The sequence below is a fragment of the Mauremys mutica genome, chromosome 2, assembly GCF_020497125.1.
Source record: "Mauremys mutica isolate MM-2020 ecotype Southern chromosome 2, ASM2049712v1, whole genome shotgun sequence".
Taxonomy (NCBI): Eukaryota; Metazoa; Chordata; order Testudines; family Geoemydidae; genus Mauremys; species Mauremys mutica.
The window spans coordinates 220,464,990-220,483,708 of NC_059073.1; the positions used below are offsets into that span (position 1 = coordinate 220,464,990).

Genomic DNA, 18,719 nt, shown 5'->3' on the forward strand with positions numbered 1-18,719 from the left:
CCATCCAGATGTGGCCCTTGGCCCAAAAAGTTTGCCCACCCCTGGTGTAGAGGTCCAACACCCTATGCTAGGTCACAGCATTCATGATTCTTGGCTTTTCTAACGCCAAAGCTTATTTCAGCTGTGCAAAGTGTTGGTGGATACTTGCCGTGGGTGAACAGAATTATAGGGGCGCGCATAATACAGTCCATTACCATAACTGCCTAGCACCGATATATACTATGTCAATATTATGCATGTCTTACCTATTAATGTGGTGTATACTGTACCTAACATTTATCACCAACATAGGGGAAAAGAAAAAAGATTTTGCTTGGAAAATAGAAGCTCAGTCCCATAGGAATGGTGTTCAGGTAGACCATAGCGTTTTTCATTAGGCAATACCTATGGCTGAATAAAGGTCAGTGGATAACCCACTTAAAGTTCACTAGTTTTCATTTGCTAGGTACCTTTTCAATGGTATATGATTAGCACTATAGCTGGTAATATTAAATGCAGAGAATATATTATCCAGTAAATATTGATGGAGCTAATAAAATAATGTTTAATACATTGTATCTTCCATTCAACAAGTTCTATTATTATTACAATAGCGTCTAGAGACATCCCCCGCAGCTAGGTGCTTTACAACCACAAAGGCCTGGTCTATATTTTAAAAGTTACAGTAGATTAACATTGGTTTAACTAGACAAAATTTAAGTCCATCTAGTTAAACTGATGCAAACCCCTAAAGTAGATGCACTTAAACATTTAATCCTCATTTTACGCACTTTAGTAATTCACCAACTCAAGCTAAACCAATTTAAGCAGTCATGCAGCCACATTAAGGGTTGGCACCAGTTTAACTAAATCAATTTTAAACTGATTTAAACTGGCCCCATTTTTTTTAATGCAGGCAAGTGGTTAGTTAGAGCCCCTGCCCTAAGAGTTTGGCACTCCAGTCATGTAAGAGCTCAGGTCCAATTGAAAGGCATGCCGAATGCCTTTCCATGGGCTCTGTGCATCTATATCACTCAGGTGCTTTTGAAAATCTCCCGAAAAGCACAAGAGAGACAGAAGGTGGGACAGGAAACAGGCACAGAGAGCGGATGGATTGCAGTGTCACAGCACTGCCAGGAAGAAAATCTAGGTCTCCTGATTCCCAGCGTACTGCCCTATCCACTCGATTGCTCTGCTCCTCTGATTAATTAGATTGCAAACACTTTGGTTGCAGCCTCCCACCTTGTTCTCACTGTGAGAGGGAGCATGTGGCACCTCAGTATAGGCTTGAGAGTGGACCCTGTTCCCCTTTCTGGGCCTGCTCCTCCATCTTCATGCTCAAGGGAGCAGGAGAAAACTTCACCAATGAGCAGTTCACTGGGCAAAAAGGAGCCAGAGGTGAAAGGGACAGACAGCCCCAGAGAGCTCAAGACATGTTGAGGGCACGTTCCTGGCCCTAACAGACTAGGAGACGGGGGGAAGCCGAGAGATGTTCAGCCACCGCCGGGCCCATTGAAAGCAGCAACCACAGTGGGGAGAGAGAACCACTGAAGAACGCCCTTAGCCTGACAGAAGTGTGTGTGTGTGTGAGAGACGGAGAGAATGACTGAGAGTGATTGAGGGCGGCGAGCTAGTCAGCAGTATCCCCAGAACCAGCGGGAGCCACAGCCATGGCTGGGAGAAGAAAAGGGCCCACTGAGCAACTGCTTTTAGCCCCCAGTGGGAGAAGTGGCTGGAGGTGGGGGCTCGTTTTTGCCCCAATTTCATTTCTAGATGAGGCACATCAGGGGGCAATTTGGGGATGCGCACAGCTACCAACTGTGCTGTACGTGAAGAAAGGATGTCAGCTGAAAATGACGAGCACGTAAGTCTCTAGTCAATGTTTTTTAAAAAAGCTAAAACATTATCTAACATAAACCTTAGAAACAGAGGGAATGTGCTAATCAGTGGGTGGCGGGCGAGGTGAGGGGGGAAGGGTGACCAGACAGCAAGTGTGAAAAATCGTGACAGGAGTTGGGGGGTAATAGGAGCTTATATAAGACAAAGCCCTAAATATCGAGACTGTCCCTACAAAATTGGGACATCTGGTCACCCTACGGGGGGGGGAAGAGGATGAGGGGGTGGTGTCTGAGTGTAGGGAACATTAGTATTAATCACCAGGCCTCAGCATGAGAGAACCTTTCTATTCAGTTCCACCTTCTAACACATGGGTGATTTTTGCTCCCAACATTAAGGAGAAACAGCAATCCTGTCTCTCAGGAGATTCAATTCTTAAAACCACGTGACAAGGAGCTAGGCAAAGGAGAGCATGCTGAAGTTCCCCTCCCATCTCAGCATTTAACACAGCATTTCACAGTGCTTAATGCTTCAGGGAGCCGCTGTTGCAATGTGTCACAAGAACACGCAGCCACCCATTGCTTTTCTTTTATTTATTTTTTTATTGAAAGCTTCATCAAAGAAAACAGAAGTTTAAACCTAACATCCACTGATCTACAGAAAGCCCCACGAGTGGGAAAATGGCAGCTATTAGGATTGTGGTACAAATGGAAAATAAAAATTAAAAAAAAGAAAATCATAGCAGTACAGCTCGTTCAGTGACAGTCTGAGATATCAGCACTATGATGCCCTTATAAATAAGATTCAGAATTGAATGGCTCACAGAGGTCCTTTGGTCGACAATACGGATACAGCAAGGTCTGTTTTAAAGAACCTCTGTTTCATTTATGTGAAACATTTTCATGATTGGAATTCGTCTATTTTTAAAGCTGCTTTGATTTTCCTTAAATGGAAGCTTTTATTTATTGATTTTTAAATGGGGGGAAAAATTAAACGTTTCTGTATGAATTCTGGATGCTTCCTGGTTTTACAGGTTTTTCCTTAAAAGGGGGGGTAGGGAAAGAGAGAGGTGGATTTACTTATTTCCTGGGCAGCATCTTTAGTAATTTCTACAGCATCTTTAGTAACACTTAGTTACACTGAACATCATGTTCTCCTCTCTAAGCTTCATTTTTGGAGTTTTTCAAAATATGTGACTGTAAAATCTGCCAGACATAAATATGGCACCCGAGAGAGAGAAATCAACATTCAGAAAATATCATTAACGCTAAGCAGTTTTTTTTAAACAACGGGCCCAGCTCTTAAGAGGTGCTGAACACCTCAGGATTTGGCCCTATGAGGAGAAACAGGTTTGTGGACCTGTCGATAGCAAACATTTTGCATTTTCTTACAAGTTGTTATTAAAAGGAAAGGAACTCAAATATCGTGGGCATGGAATAAGAACAAGAACAACTGATTTAAACACAAGAGTTTTTCTCATCATTGGAAGTAAAAGCAACTTTTTTTGTACAGCTTTTGTCATCTTTTTCTGTTTAACAAAGAAGACATTCACAACGGGGAGATTAATGGTCTCTTCTGCGCTCTCTGAGGCATGACGAAGAGTCTCACAGGTGTGTACAGCATTCCAGTCTATTTGGATGATATGACCGAAGTAGAAGGCGGGTGCTTCTTCTGAGAGAAAAATAACTCCCTCCCTCACTGACTCTCACTCCAGGTTTGCTGCTTGAGGATTCCAGAAATCCACTTTGTTGAGGAATATAAAAAGTCTGCTGCTGATTCAACCCTTCTTCTGCTAATGTTTGTGCATGATTATGTGTTTGCATGTATCAGAAATGAAAGGAATCACCACTACTGGAGAGAAAAGAAATGCCATCAAACAGAAAAGATAGGTTCACTGGAATAGTCAGCGTGTTTCTGTTTGCTTTTGAATTTCCATCACACCGTTGGTATTTCCTCAGTTCAGATGGGCTTCCTAGAAGATCTCTAAAATCCTTTGCCCCAGGGCACTTCTTTTGCATCAAGACCAATTTCATGTTAAATAAAGTTCTGAAAAGAAATCTTAGCTGTGTGGGGGTCAAACATAACTATCTTCTACTACCACATTTGGTCTCATCACTAAAAGTGGATTGATTCATTACTTTAAGCCCATTATCACTCTTTAGCATGACTCTTACCATAGGTACAGTTCAGTGAGTGAGTCTCCTTAAACCTGTTTCACTCATGTCAACCTCAGCATTAAAATGAAGAGGCTGACTGATAAGCACCATCAAACTTAAAATTATGAACCAAGGCAGCTTGTTACACATTAAGTATTAATCTCATCCTTCAGTACCATAGACAACATAATATAGATCAAAATACTATGACATATTAAAAATAAACTTTATTACAATGCAGGCTTCCTCAAATTTGCTGAATTTTGGTACACACACATACATAAATAATACCCTTCATTTGATTTTTACTCAAGTAAAAATCCATTTTACTGCTTAATCCCATTGCAGAATCCCTCACTTTCCTGATCACCATCTGTCATCTTCCACAGTTGTGCATGCAGCCATAGCAGAAGATAATACAACATGATGAAATTGCTCTAAAATAAATCTAGTTCTGCATTACATTGGATGTCTCAACTATCATGTAAAGACAGTCTAAACCCCTTGGCAAACAGAACCATACAAGTATTCATCCACCAGGGACATTTCAAGAGTCCATTTCAGCGGAAGGGAAGACGAGGGCAACCAAAATTCTAGGCCTGACTGTCACAGGTGACCAGTGCTAACAAAATCAGCAATAGAGCCAGATAGGAAGAGGGCTCCCTAAGCATTTTAGTTCACTTGGGACAATAAGACTTTTCAGTGCCCTGAATTAGGCTCTGGATATGTCACTAGCAGCTCCAAATACAATATATTATACTGTATTTAGTTCCATCATACCAATTAACTTTCAATCGTCAGTGACAACTACGTATTCCGAATTTCCCAGCGTATTTCTGACACCTCTCATTTTCATTTATTTGAAAAGGAAAAAAAAAGTCTAAAATTTGACTATTTACAAGAGTTCGGATGTGATGGAAAGTACATATGCAGCTCAGCTTATGGATTTGATTTTATTTCCAGACACTTGGGTTAGGCACCATTGCCTTAGACTTCTGGAGTAGTTTCTGCAACCTTTCAGGAACTCTCCTGATATTTAAGGCTAAATTGGCATGACATAGGTACTGAATGTACAAATTCAGCACTTAAAAAAAAAAGCCACTAAGAACCTTGTCAGCCAGAACATAAAGGAAATCAGCTTCAGTTTTTTGAAGCAATTGGGTATCTCTGTTACGATGATACCTAAAGGGCAGATAGGTGTGCTGCATTCAGTAGATTTCATCTGTATTCTTTTACTTCACCTTTGATTCTTACAAATAAGGATTCCCATCTCAGCATTTTCTGTATTTTGAATATGTTATTTCTTACCTGCTGATATATAACTGTTTACAACTGATGAACTACCAATTCATCAATACTGGGATCAATAAAATAAGATGATTAATTGGATTTATAGGACCCTTTGTCTTTCTTTCTTCTTCTTCCCCTTTTTTGGTTTTTAAACAATGTTAAACGTTGTAGCATGGCAAAAAGTTAAACAATTCTAACACAGAATGTACTTATAACAGTTTAAAGTGACAGGCATCCTGATACCTCTTTGCCTGACTGGCTTAATAAAAAAACACTGAGATTGTTTTACTTTATTTGCTCAAAATAATAATAAAAATGTTTCTGAATGTATAAATAAAGCAGCAGAGTTCTGAATAGAAACAGGAAGGTACCTCAGCATATTCATCAGCCACATGGTAGCTACCTCGTAGCCTCATTGTTGATAGTAAATGAGACCTTTTTGTGTGTCACATTAGAATTTGTACAGAAACAGAACAAGTATTTATTTCATATTCAACTCAGTGGTGCCTGGGGATCTCTATTTATACAAAGAGTTCACACACAGAGTGTAAAAAGGAAGAAAATAAGGCTAGCTTGATTTTTCCCATACCTTTTCCAAGGACAAAACTCGACTGTCATTCACAAAAAGAAAACAGCAATGAGGAAGCACGTGGAACAGAAAGGAAAAAGCTAGAGGTCTTTCTGTAAGATGGAAACACTACTTTCTTTCCTCCCACATGTTAGCATGGGCCTGATTTTTAAAAGTCCTGAATAACCACAACTCCAGGTGGAGTCAACAGGAGCTGGGAATACTTTAGCCCTTCTGAAAACCAGGCTCTGTAGCGATGGCAGTTAACCAGACAAGATCCCATCCCTCTCTTTCACATGTTGCATATTTAGCAGCCATTTGCTTGGGTAACCCACCCCTTCCCACACCATTACAAAATAAGGTATTGATTTAGTAATTTTAAAAAAATACGTGATTTAAAAAAATCAGTTAAATATCAGATATTGTTTAGTCAGGGTGGCTAAATCAGGTTGATCCAATATAAATATGCCTTAATTTTTTTTTAACGGATACCCTGTTTTTAATGTACCACAGTGAATGTGGTGAAGCGTCCCCTTTTTCTTTGATGGACGAAAGTTTTCAGTTGTTTGATTTAGTTTATATGCTGCTTTTCTTTGATCTTTCTGCCTTAAGAAAAAAACCACGCGTCTTGTTCTGACTTAGTTCACCCCTTGTTTGTTTGGAAAAAGCAAGGATTTTAATCAGGATTTCTCCGTGCAATAGTTGTTATTCCTAAAATAGATTTCAACTGACTCAATTTATTTACCATTGTCTTTTGACTAATCGTACCAATTAGTGATTGTCAGCCAATATATTAAGACAACAGAAATCATAGATGAGAAAAGTAATTTTTAACTTCCTGCCTGCTTGAGCATGCAAACGTGAGTAATTTTTAACTTTCTGCTTGCATGGGAGAGCTAAAATGAGAACAGAGATTAAGTTTGCTTTCTCTAGGTGACTCAAATGCATCACTGAAAAACAAATACAGAATCAAGGTGACTATACATGTTGCAAGATGACAAAGACTGAGGTGAGGAAATGAACCTGTAGTATGTTGGAATTCAGAAGGAAGACTGTAGTTTCCGTAGAAATACAAAAGACCAGGCAATGTAACAGAAAACTTGTAAAAATTAAAGCCCATCTGGATAGTCGGTAACCCAGATCTCCTCATACTCTGAAATGATGCAAAACACAGGAGGTACAAGCTTCTAGTACCAACTGCTCTGAAATGATCATTATAAACATATGCAGTAAGTAAAAAACCAGTGGAAGATAGTTTAAACAAACAAGAAAGTAAGAACTGGTCCGGCCATGTAGGTCAAATAAAGATAAAAAAAGAAAAAACCTCTATCTCCTGGACTGCGTTAGGGTGTCATTTCATCTTTGGTATAAAATAGGCCATCCATAGGCTGCATTTGATCACAACTAGGAAAGACTACAGAAATTGTCAACAATTTCTTCTATCTATTGCTTTTTTGCACTTTTTTTTGACCATAAGCTCCTATCTACTTAAGTTTTTTTAAATGCTCTTAAGCTAGGTTTTTGCAATGTGACAAGCAAAGCAGACTAAAAACTTCTTAAAGCTCATAAAAAAGATTGCAGATAAAAAGCACTAATGCTTTTGCTAGCGATCACGCTTTGTAAATTAAAAAAAATCTGCATTCGGCAAGAAAAAAACCCTGCATTCTTTATAATGCAGTTATTTTTTTCTCAATTCAATAACTTTACTGTAAAATGCTTTAGCCTTCTAGAATTTTTTTCTGTCAATACTTAAGACAAAGTTCATAAAAGTTCCAGCATTTTTCCAATCCTTACAGTTGCCACAGTTCCTTTATCAACAAGTTTTCTCCAAAAGAAGAAAAGCATTTTCTTTTAAACTGTACAGTTTTTTGTTGTTCACCCCAAAATCTCAGTCTGTTAAACTTCTGCACCAGCTGAAACCAGTGTGAGCAAGTTTCAATTCTTTTTCGGTTTTTCTAATAAGACATTGACAGCTTGCCTTGAGAGCCTCTGACGTCCTTAAAATTAAGGCAATTAAGATTCAAGATAAACCTTACCTAAACATTTCTAAAAAACACCCCAAAACAAAAACACACTAGATTTAAAACAAGAAGGAAAAAATGTAGAGAAAAAAAAGTAGCTTAATTTTTGAGGAAGACAATTAGTTTTCTTGTCAACTTGCTCCCTCTTGACATCCTCAGTTTTGATGTTTAAAAAAAAAAATCTAGTTACACCTACAGGTAAATTCTGAATTCAAATGTTCGTCCTGATGAAATGTCAACCCAGTGTTTTTCCTCTGGGTCTTTTCTTTAATTAAAAAAAATATAGCAAAAATAAAACTGTCAGACTACATGACGGAACCATTTGCACAGCACATAAAAACACTCTTGTGTTTTCGTTGGGAAAGTAGAAAATTAAAAAAAAAAAGCATTCATTTGACGCCTGTGCAAACTGGAAGCCAACTTCTTGTTCAATGAAGTTTCTCCATTCAAGGCAAAGATTTCAGACCGACATTCTTCAGTCCTGTTTATTGTCTGTGAAAACAATTGTATTAAAGTGGTCATTAAGTCAAAACAACTTTGAAATAGGCTCCTGTCCTTTTTTCCACCCAATTCCCTTTAAAAGGTATCCAAGCAAAACTAACTTTGCAGCTGTTTAAATATGATACAGCCACTAAATTGAAAATAGTGAGGCCAAAGCAGAGAAATCCTACTTTACGGGCATTCCTACTCAGTGCAGAAGGATTTTTACTCTTATTAATGCTATGGTTTATGCATAGTCCAGCACGTTGAAACGAGACTATATGTATTTACATAACTTTAAAGCTTTAATGTTATGTAAACACTTCAAGGGTAATAATGTATGAGAACTCTCTTTGTATTATTAAGTGGCACCATTTATTTTGGACACTAGTATTAAAATGAAGGCTAAACTTAAAATAAAAGGATAAATTCAACTTGCAAATAAGAAAACATTTTCTGATTGTAAGAATAACTGGACAGTGGAACAGTTTGCCTAATGAGCCAGTTATGGCCGATTCAGTAGAAACATTCATGCTGATAATAAATAAAAGTATATAGAAACTGTAGAAAGTACATGTACAGTCTTTCCAATTTAACACAGGGGACATGGTCTAGATGACCAATATTACTGCATCATTAAAACAAAACGATTCAGGAATGTTTTTGAATGTTCCTAAAATGGAAGCAGCATCACAAAAACGTAATCTTGCCACCATAGTATGATATTTCTGTGGAGGTGGAGCTACTGTTGACAAATGTTGTCTATTACCGTGTCATCTATAATGCTATAGTTAAGGGATGGTTATTGATGCTCTTGTAAGCCTCCACGTTTAGGGGTTTACAGCTCTTCTGTAAAACTCCTCTCCAGGTGGAAACTCGACATAAGAAAAGCCAATAGTTTTCCTTTTGCCAAATTTTAAAATATTCAGTTGGGATTTTTTGTTGTTGTTTTAACTCAGTATATATATTTTTAAAAGAAAAGAACCATAATGAATCAGAATGCTTTCCCATATAGCTCCCTTTCTGGGACTATGTCATTATATAAAATAATTACAGTCAGTATTTTCCAAACGAAGAACAGACATTTTCAGATAGTGATGGTAGAATGTCAGATTTGTCAGATATTTGTTGGCATTCTGTACCTGTATACTTAGGGGGCAACTGGAGGCAACCACTCTTAGTAGGGTCCTTGCTACCTGTCAGGAGGATGGAAACTGTGAGTGGATCTGAGAAATCTCCTACTATGCTTCAGAGAAGGCTCCACAAACATCATCCTCACACAAAGACTTAGTGGTTCCTGAGAGGTAGCCACCCAAATCACTGATTTGTACATCCTATCTCCTACCCCACCAGAGGAGTTCCTTACCCGTGCCAATGAGCCCCACACTTTACAAGTTGACCAACATTTATGCAATTAGGCCCAAAGTTTTTGCCACTGAGTCTTCAGCATTCTCAGCTAACTCATAGTTTGTGTTCGGAGTTAGCCCTGGTGTAAGGGGGAACCCATTTCACAGGAGTGTTATGTTTGTCTTTGTATGCCTATTTGCATTGTGGTTGTTTGGCCATCCTTTTTCTTCTAGAATTTCTTGAGTTCAGGTTTTTCTTCCCCTATATACAGCCATTCAGGTTGGACTGCCCACCTTCTGTGATTTTACTGCCTATTCGAGGGTGTTATCTGGATTGTCGGCATTGCTGTCATTAGTGTAAGAGAGTTATTGTGTGTTTCCCTGGAAAGTTTCTTGTGGGACCTAAAATCTGTACTCAAAAAAGAGTTTATCCCAGGTAGAAACATCATGCATTCTTTAATCTGGTACTGGATTTATCTTCCCAGAAAACCCAAAAATCTTTCTTTCCTACTTAAAGTCCGAGAGCTGCTGTCCAGCAAACAGACCTTTGCCCAGAGGCAAGAGGGTGGAGTTCCTGAGACAAAAGAGTTCGCTCTAACTTCACTTTCAAGGTTTCACATTTGTATATGTTAATTTATAAGAAGATTTGCAGGGGACAGAGATTCCTGTGGTCTAAAATGACTAAGGTACACTCCTAATGAAGTGGAGTATTCTGCTCAGAGCCAAAGGATAGAGAGCCAAATTCGTCCATGGTATAATTTGCTCACATTACTGGATTTATGGTGGGGAATATTTGACTAGTGTATCAGCCTTAAATTTGAATGCTCTAAGATGAAATCACTATTAAAAAGCAGTCTAACAGGGTAAATGAAAAAATATGTTCCTTGGCCAAGAAAGAGAAACAATTTCACCAGTTATCTATTTTACACTTACCTACAAGGCCAATACAAAATCTTTATCACATCCAGTTCAATTTCAAGATATTCTTATCTATTTGTTGGTTGTTATTTTCTGGTTAGTTCACAGAAAGATACATATAATTAACAAAGAGATTATAACATCCCTCCCATGAGCTTCTAGACAATTCTTTTGTAAGTTCTGCATGTTCCCTTGGCTATAAATGATTAGAATCAGCATCTAATCAGGTTAATTACTTCCTCTCCGCCACAATGGAAATTATTGTCGTATACTGGGCTTCGTTTTCATTACTGCTAAATGTGCTTTTAAATTGAAAAAAATATATTTATTCCATATGATCTTTTGTAACTGGTGCGTTTGAAAAATATTTTAAATTTTTTTTTAACTAGAAATTGCATACACTCTTTCTGTATCGATCACCTCCCAAGTTTTGACATTTGTAACCACAATTTGCAGACACAGAAACAGCTGGCATGTTTCAGCAAAAAAAACAGAACAACAAAACAGAAAGGAACATCCAGATAGCCTGTAGTTTACCTACCTACGTGATTGAAAAAGAAAGTCCCCTAAATATAAATACCAATGACATAAGAACAGCATTTGCTACAGCAGTCATGCAATAGCTGAGTATGTGAGATGAGAGATATTCTCAGAGAAGATGGGAATTTTACAGTGGAAAAATCCAGCAGTCATTTAAAAAAAGAGCTACAATCTTTGCAATATAGGCACAAGCCCAGCAGAAACTGCCGCCAGCTACATGTTGGGGGCTTCTGAACTTAAGTCTTTTTGCTTAAGGGAAAGGGAATTAAAAAATGAGAATGGTTAGTTCAAAATCCCTTCAGAACAAAATGATCAGACCAGGCAACCAGCATGGAGTTGTCACGTATATTTTTCTCTTGGCCCATTATATTCTCTAAGTAGGTTGCCATTATTTATTTTTATAGGTTGTGACAAAGTTCCTCCTCTACCTTGGTGGGTCCTGCGCTTATTGGCAGATTTTCTCACCTCAGTGATCTTCCCCACAGTCTGGATCAACTCCTCCTGTGTCTGATCAGGAGTTGGGAGGTTTGCGGGGAACCTGGGCCCGCCCTCTACTCCGGGTTCCAGGGCCCTGTGGATTGCAGCTGTCTATAGTGCCTCCTGTAACAGCTGCATGACAGCTACAACTCCCTGGGCTACTTCCCCATGGCCTCCTCCCAACACCTTCTTTATCCTCACCACAGGACCTTCCTCCTGGTGTCTGATAACGCTTGTACTCCTTAGTCCTGCAGCAGCGCACCCTCTCACTCTCAGCTCCTTGCGCCTCTTGCTCCCAGCTCCTCACACGCACTTCCTCTCCTCTGGCTCCTCCTCGCCTGACTGGGGTGAGCTCCTTTTTAAACCCAGGTGCCCTGATTAGCCTGCCTTGATTGGCTGCAGGTGTTCTAATCAGCCTGTCTGCCTTAATTGGTTCTAGCAGGTTCCTGATTACTCTAGTGTAGCCCCTGCTCTGGTCACTCAGGGAACAGAAAACTACTCATCCAGTGACCAGTATATTTGCCCTCTACCAGACTCCTGTACACCACTGGCCTGGGTCTGTCACAAGATATTAAAGAAAATGATGGCAGAACAGGTAAACAAACATATTGTGCCTCTGAGTACATCAGACATATAGAGAAGAGGTGTATGATTGGCTCCATCTGTAAAATACATACTGGGCCAAATTCTGCAGCAATAAACAATACTGATGATGTAAGCTACCCACTGGGTACATGTATGTTGGTCAAACGGTGGGTATAGCTTGCACCAGTTTGGCATTCAGTTGGTGTGAAAAACAAGTGCAACTTAATGGTGAGGGGTCAAAAAGGCAGGTGAAGCAACCAACCAGATGGATACATTTCTATTCTGTTTCATTTGTTTTACTGTGCCTATCACCATGGTATCTGAGTACCTTCTCATGATGCATTAAACAGGGTCCAGCATGTGTCACATGAGGATCCTTCTTCATTTCATTCTCCTAGTTGAAAGCTGTGTGTGAATTTTTTTTTTTTTGGTGATGTGCTATGTACTTTCACTGGAAGGCCAAGGCAAAAGAGAGAACTTTTCACTTGGGACAGGGGTTTGGTGTGGTTCATAATAATTTATGCTCTGTCTTCTGCACAAATAACCTCTCCCTTCTGAGTAACAATTCCATTGTGGCACTGGAGCAGAAGAGGTAAGGGCTGTTTTGTTTCTAGAACATGAGGAGAACGTGGCTCAACCATTAAGTGTGTTGAAAATAAGGTTGAACTTTGAACTTATGGTATTATTCTATCGGAGCAAATGCAGTGAGCAGATGTCAGGGGTAAGATAAAACAGCCCCCCTACCTTTTCTTGAGGTTGCCTTTCCTGCAGCACCCCTTTCTTCTCTCTCAACGTGCAAGTGACACTAGTTTTGCACACCCGCTGAATGCCATTTACACTACTTTGTCAGTTACATTCACATCCTGAAAAACTAACCACCAGATGTGGAACTTACTGCTCCATTGACATCACTGGGGAATTTGACCAAAAGTTGTCTTAACACCTGTTTGGGATTTTGCCCAGTGTGCTGATTGCTGAGCCAATGTCTGGTGTACAACCAGAGCAACTCCACTGAATTCAGTAGAGCTACTCTGAATTTATACTATCACAATTGAGAGCAGAACTGAGATCTCTGTATTCCAAATACAATATCATATGTGGCCCTACCAGTGACTAATCACAGTCTTACTTACTTAGACTGTTGGTAAGAATATGCAGGTGCATGTTCACTGGATGTTTCCACTGTCATCTGTTGCTGTTGACCACTGGCTTCCTGTGATGAAGATGCTACTGTCTGCGGAGAAGTATCAGCAACGACACCCTATGGAAGCAAACAAGAACACAAAGGTCTTACTGATATTAATCACATGAAGGTGTTCAGCACCGTCTCACCACTTCTTTATTTCTGTGTATCGGTACCATTGGTTTGCATTGTTGAGAGTGTCTGGGATAGCAGAAACCACATGCGGACATGACACAAATGCTATCAATTTACAAGGAGATCTGACCCGGCAATGAGAAACAGCCTCAATTCACAGAGTACCTGGAGCACTGTGCTCTAACATGCAATGGCGAAAAATATCTACACATTATGGAGGAAATCCCAGCCTTGCTGAAGTCACAACGTTTCCATTGACTTCAGTGGAACCAAGATTTCATCCTGTATATGTTATTTTTATTACATATGCATGGTTAATCTGTTTTTTTTACCTCACTTACACTGACTTTATCTTGGTCTAACATTGACTTCTGATTTACACTGGTGTGAGAACAGAACCAAGTCCCACAGGATTTTGCAATATATTGTGCTGTAACACACATGGTGCAGACACTGTAGCATGCTTTGAACAATAGTGTATTTGCATTGATGTAGTGTTTTTATTTAGAGTGTTTTCCCTTTTAAAATAAATTTAAGACAAACAAAAGATTTTACCTAATAGGACGTTGCACAAATGAGGCTTTGAGGCATGTATGTGTGTATGTATTCGACATTATATGCATTTGCCTTGAAAACCTGCAATTACAATTATTTCATTGATAATTTTGTTTCTCCTATTTTGGCATTTTTTAGTTTTTTACATTTCTATTGAAATTAGCCATATTCTGTTTTCTTCTGTGCTTGTGTGCATCAACCACACCAATGATACCAGCAGCGCTCTTCTGGGAATAGACTGGAGTAGTAGATTGCACTCTGTAGAGACAGGAGAGGGAGCACAAAGCACTCAGTTTTGTTGTTATCTGAGTCCTATATAAACAATGGGTGGTGCATTTTAAATCTCTGTGACAAAGTGGTCAATTTCTTTTTCAAAGCTTCCTAGAGTCCACTGCCTGCCATGCTGACCAATACTGGCTTATTGTTTCCTTCCTGTCTATCTGCATCCATCTGTTGTCTCTTGCCTTAGATTTAAATTGTAAACTCTTTGGGGCAGGGAACAGCTTTTTGTTCTGTTTGTACAACACCTAGCACAATGGGGTGCTCACCCATGACTAGGTGCTATGGTAATATAACAAACCAATAATTGCCAGATTATCGCAAATGTTATGGTAGGTCTTCTGCTCTGTTCCTTTAATAATTAATGAAGGCTATTCAAAGTAGTCATGATATATTTACAGCAAAATCTGATTTAGGGTGAAACTGATGCGATGAAGATTTAAATAAGACCAGCTGAATATGACCAAAAAAAAATAAAAATAAAAATAAAAAAATAAACCAAACCCACCAGTAGGGGTCTTTCCTACCAGGTGGTAGATCATTTAGGATTCAGAGAATTTGCAGCCATGGAGACTGGGAAAACTATGGTGGATCCACTTGACTGAAGGCAGAGAAGTGCCAAAATAACGGCTCGAAGAGCATCCTCAACTGGCCAACCCATGGAGCAGTAATAGCCTCAACTCCAGAGGAGAGACAGCTGAAGACTAAAGTATTGAGACAATAGTGCCCCTCATATTATCACAAAGTAGGGGAGAAGAGGTTAAAAACAGAGAGAAGAATACAAATTTAAGAGTAACAGCATCTTTATTTCCCAAAGCCTCCCTCTTGTTGTGTCAGATGCCCTTATGAAGATGCACAGCAGTGGAGGTTGGGCTGAAGTGCTCCAGGCAACTTGTGCTCTACAGGGTTGAGTAAATACTTACTCATTAGAATGTCATCAGCATGACTCAGCCCCAAGGAGGGAGAGAGCGAATCCTTCCTCAAGGATGAAAAAGCACTCAGTCAGTGCAGCATCCTCCACGTCTGTATGTACAAGAGGAAGGTTTCCATTGCTCAATCACTTTTTCTGGTTGCTGCATGTTTTCAGCAGTTACCTACACTCACTAAGGACTGCATCAAACCCTCTTGCCATCATCTCTTCGGGTTCGTGGTTTGCTGGTTGGTTTTGTTTTCCTGCATTTTCCCATCTCCCTCCCAAATACATGAAACATCAAGAATGGTTTATTCCATTTCCTATGCACAGCAAAACAAATGCAAAAACAAGAGCATTTGCAGATCTTCAAAAAAAAAAAAAAAAAAAGAAAAAACAAGAAATTTGAAGTGCAATCACAAATCTAAGAGCAGCATACGGTCTGTTTTGGTAAAGCAACATTTGACCCTTCTTGATATACAACAGGTTCAATGACGAATAGGTTTGTGATTTGTCACCCCTTCACCCTACTTTCATGAACTGAGGTAAACTTACTTCAATGGGGACAGCTGTTGCAGGCACAGGAGTGTACTGGGGAATGTAGGTCCCTTGCATAGGTGCAGCAGCAGTCATATACTAGAATAAGTCAAAGGCACATGTATATTAGAAATAGAAAACCACAATGCAACCACAGAAGACTGTATTAGAAGCATTATATAGATTTGGTTACAGTACAGAATGTATTGGTTTGTACGCACTGTACACCACACCATTATTTTTTGCTAATAATTTTACATAATGGTAGGAATTGACCATTAAAATCATACATCCTGACCTGCTTAGTGATGGCACATATGACTGAAAGCAACACCAAGAGATCATAGTATACAGTGCTGATGGGTTTAGATTTTATTATTTTGTCATATGCTTTATAACTGGAGAGAGTTCTATTTCTACATCTGAAGAAAATACCAAGGAGACACAACAACATCACGCACACGGTGATTATGTAGAAAAGTCTAAGGAAGCTCTTGGAATCCACATTTTTAAATGATACCTACAAAAATAACAAACTTAGGGCTAAAACCCTTACTCTAAGGGCTAGTCTACACTTACCTGCCGGGTTGACGCGGTGAGTTTGACTTCTCGGAGTTCGAACGATCGCGTCTAATCTAGACGCGATTGTTCGAACTCCCCGCACGCATCGGTCGACTCCGGTACTCCACCACTGCAAACGGCGGTGGCGGAGTCGACCTTGGAGCCGCGAACTTCGATCCCGCGGCGTCTGGACGGGTAAGTAGTTCGAACTAGGGTACTTCGAGTTCAGCTACGCTATTCACGTAGCTGAACTTGCGTACACTAGTTCGACCCCCGCCCTTAGTGTAGACCTGCCCTAACCCTGAACATGGGAACAATCACGTCTGTGGGGATATGAAGATCAGGAAAGAACAGATATCTGAGAGTTTCTGCTTTTTGTACTTATGGGCACTAACTGAATTTCCTTCTACATATGAATTCTTTTTAATATCCGTGAAGCCTTTCTAAATATCACAAAACTTTGCCAAATTATTATTCTGTCAACATATAGTACTAGCTTCTTCTAAGATATTCTCTCGCCCAAGCACTACAGGAAACCAGTCCTTAATTATGAGTGGATGCGAATTTCACCATTGGTACAGCATTATTCTCTTCATGCACAGTATTGCTTAAACAGTTCTTGGCTGAATGCAACAGATTGTTCAAATGCTTTAATGTCGTATGAGTATTGAGTTGTCAGATCTAGACATTGTTCTTACCAGTCCTATCTGTGTACTTTGACAAAAATCACAGAGTATGCCCAATCTCATAATTGTCTGGAAGGCATCTCCAACATGTTGTCTTCAAAGATGCACTGGAGATCTGAACCTACCCAGGATGCATTTGATGAATTTTTAAATGAGTTAAATATCGCTTGAGTTTTCTGGCTGAGTTAGGAGGTGCTTGCAGGATTTTTTCCACTGATTATTGTGAAATACACATTTCAAATGCTTTCTCAGCTCACCTTTAAATTAACTGTGTTTGTTTGAAATGTCCGTAGCAAAACTGCGTTATGCGAATGGAAAGAGGGGTGTAACCGATGCACTGCCCAAGAAATGTTTGGGGTGCAGAAATGGCATAGACAAGAATACTGAGGGCAAAATTCCACAGTCCTTGCTTAGGTAAAAGTCCCACTAACTTCAGTGGAAGTTTTGCCTATATAAAAACAGTGAGTAAGCAGTGCAGGATTTAGGCTCACATTAGTGGCACCACATAATGTATTTGTAAGTAATTATAATGATGTTGTTGAAATTCACTGCATCTTCCTTGAATATGGCCAAAGAGACAGGAGTGTCACCCATCCATATTATCAGCAAAGAATCCTGTGGCACCTTATAGACTAACAGAAGTTTTGCAGCATGAGCTTTCGTGGGTGAATACCCACTTCTTCGAATGCAAGCAGCATCCATATTATGTCTGCCTCCTGCCACAACTTCCTGATGATATTTTTTTGTTTCTCTTCAAAAAGATAATTGTTACAGATTGAGGAGTTCAGTGTTTTCTTGGTCAATGTCTATTAGCCAATGACATTTAAGCCAAATATCCCTGTTGTACTGCAACATATAGTAGGGCTATTCTCCAGCCATGAACATTAGTCACGGATGAGAATATTATAAGAGTGAGAGTCCGTTCAGCTTCTATTTCATTCAGTCTGCTTTGTAACGCCACTGTCATCTGGTGCCATCCTATATGCTAGACATTCTTCCAAATTAATTTAGCTTTTACTTGAAGTGCTCACTCTCATCGTTCCACAAAGCCTGTTTTAAATTCTCATTGAAGTTTGTTTCTCTGAAGCAAATTATTTTTAAATTAAAAACATCTATATAAAGAAGAGAAAAAAAGCAGTTCTAGGCAATGTTGTTTTCTTTTAAGTTCTTCCTGGAACCCAGTGGAAAATCAGCATATGTGCTCTGAATCACTAGATGTGATTATCCCTATCGTCATCTTAGTTTGCACACAATAAACACGTAACTAAATAAAGTCTTATGAGACCTCACAAAATTATTAAACCACTTTTACAATCAGGCCACTTTATTTGTTTCAATATCCTTCAGCGGTGAGTTCCACAGGACAAGTATAGGAGCTATGCATGAAATATTTATTTTATTAGTTCTAAAGGTACTGCCCTTTGGAGTACAAGAGAATCAGGAGACTATTCCTAGTTCTGCCACTGACTCACTGAGTGATCTTAGGTAAGCTCCTTTGTCTCTCCATGTATCATTTTCTCCTTCTGTAAAACCTACTTTTCTTTTTTAAGTGCTTTGAATTCAATGGATAAAAGGGAAATTCACTGATGGTATAACTCCTCTGACAGAAATGGAGCTATACTGGCAGAAAATTTGCCCCCACAAGTGCCAATCCTGCAAACAGATGCACCAATATCT

At 39.3% G+C, this 18,719-nt stretch overlaps 1 protein-coding gene across 9 annotated transcripts in view; it reads right to left on the bottom strand.

The window, feature by feature from the left end:
• Positions 1-2,397: 2,397 nt before the first annotated feature.
• The window catches only part of RBMS3 (RNA binding motif single stranded interacting protein 3), a 939,633-nt gene continuing 923,311 nt past the window's right edge, over positions 2,398-18,719 (bottom strand). For 7 of the 9 annotated variants that reach the window (XM_045008010.1, XM_045008014.1, XM_045008013.1 and 4 more), the window contains 3 exons: positions 15,814-15,894; positions 13,330-13,457; positions 2,398-8,342 (listed from right to left, as the gene is read on the bottom strand). In XM_045008010.1, the coding sequence (XP_044863945.1) occupies positions 8,336-8,342; positions 13,330-13,457; positions 15,814-15,894 (216 nt within the window). In that variant the 3' untranslated portion in view covers positions 2,398-8,335. Of the gene's footprint in view, positions 8,343-13,325; positions 13,458-15,813; positions 15,895-18,719 lie in introns of those variants that run through there. The other 2 variants (XM_045008009.1, XM_045008018.1) reach the window with 1 other exon arrangement.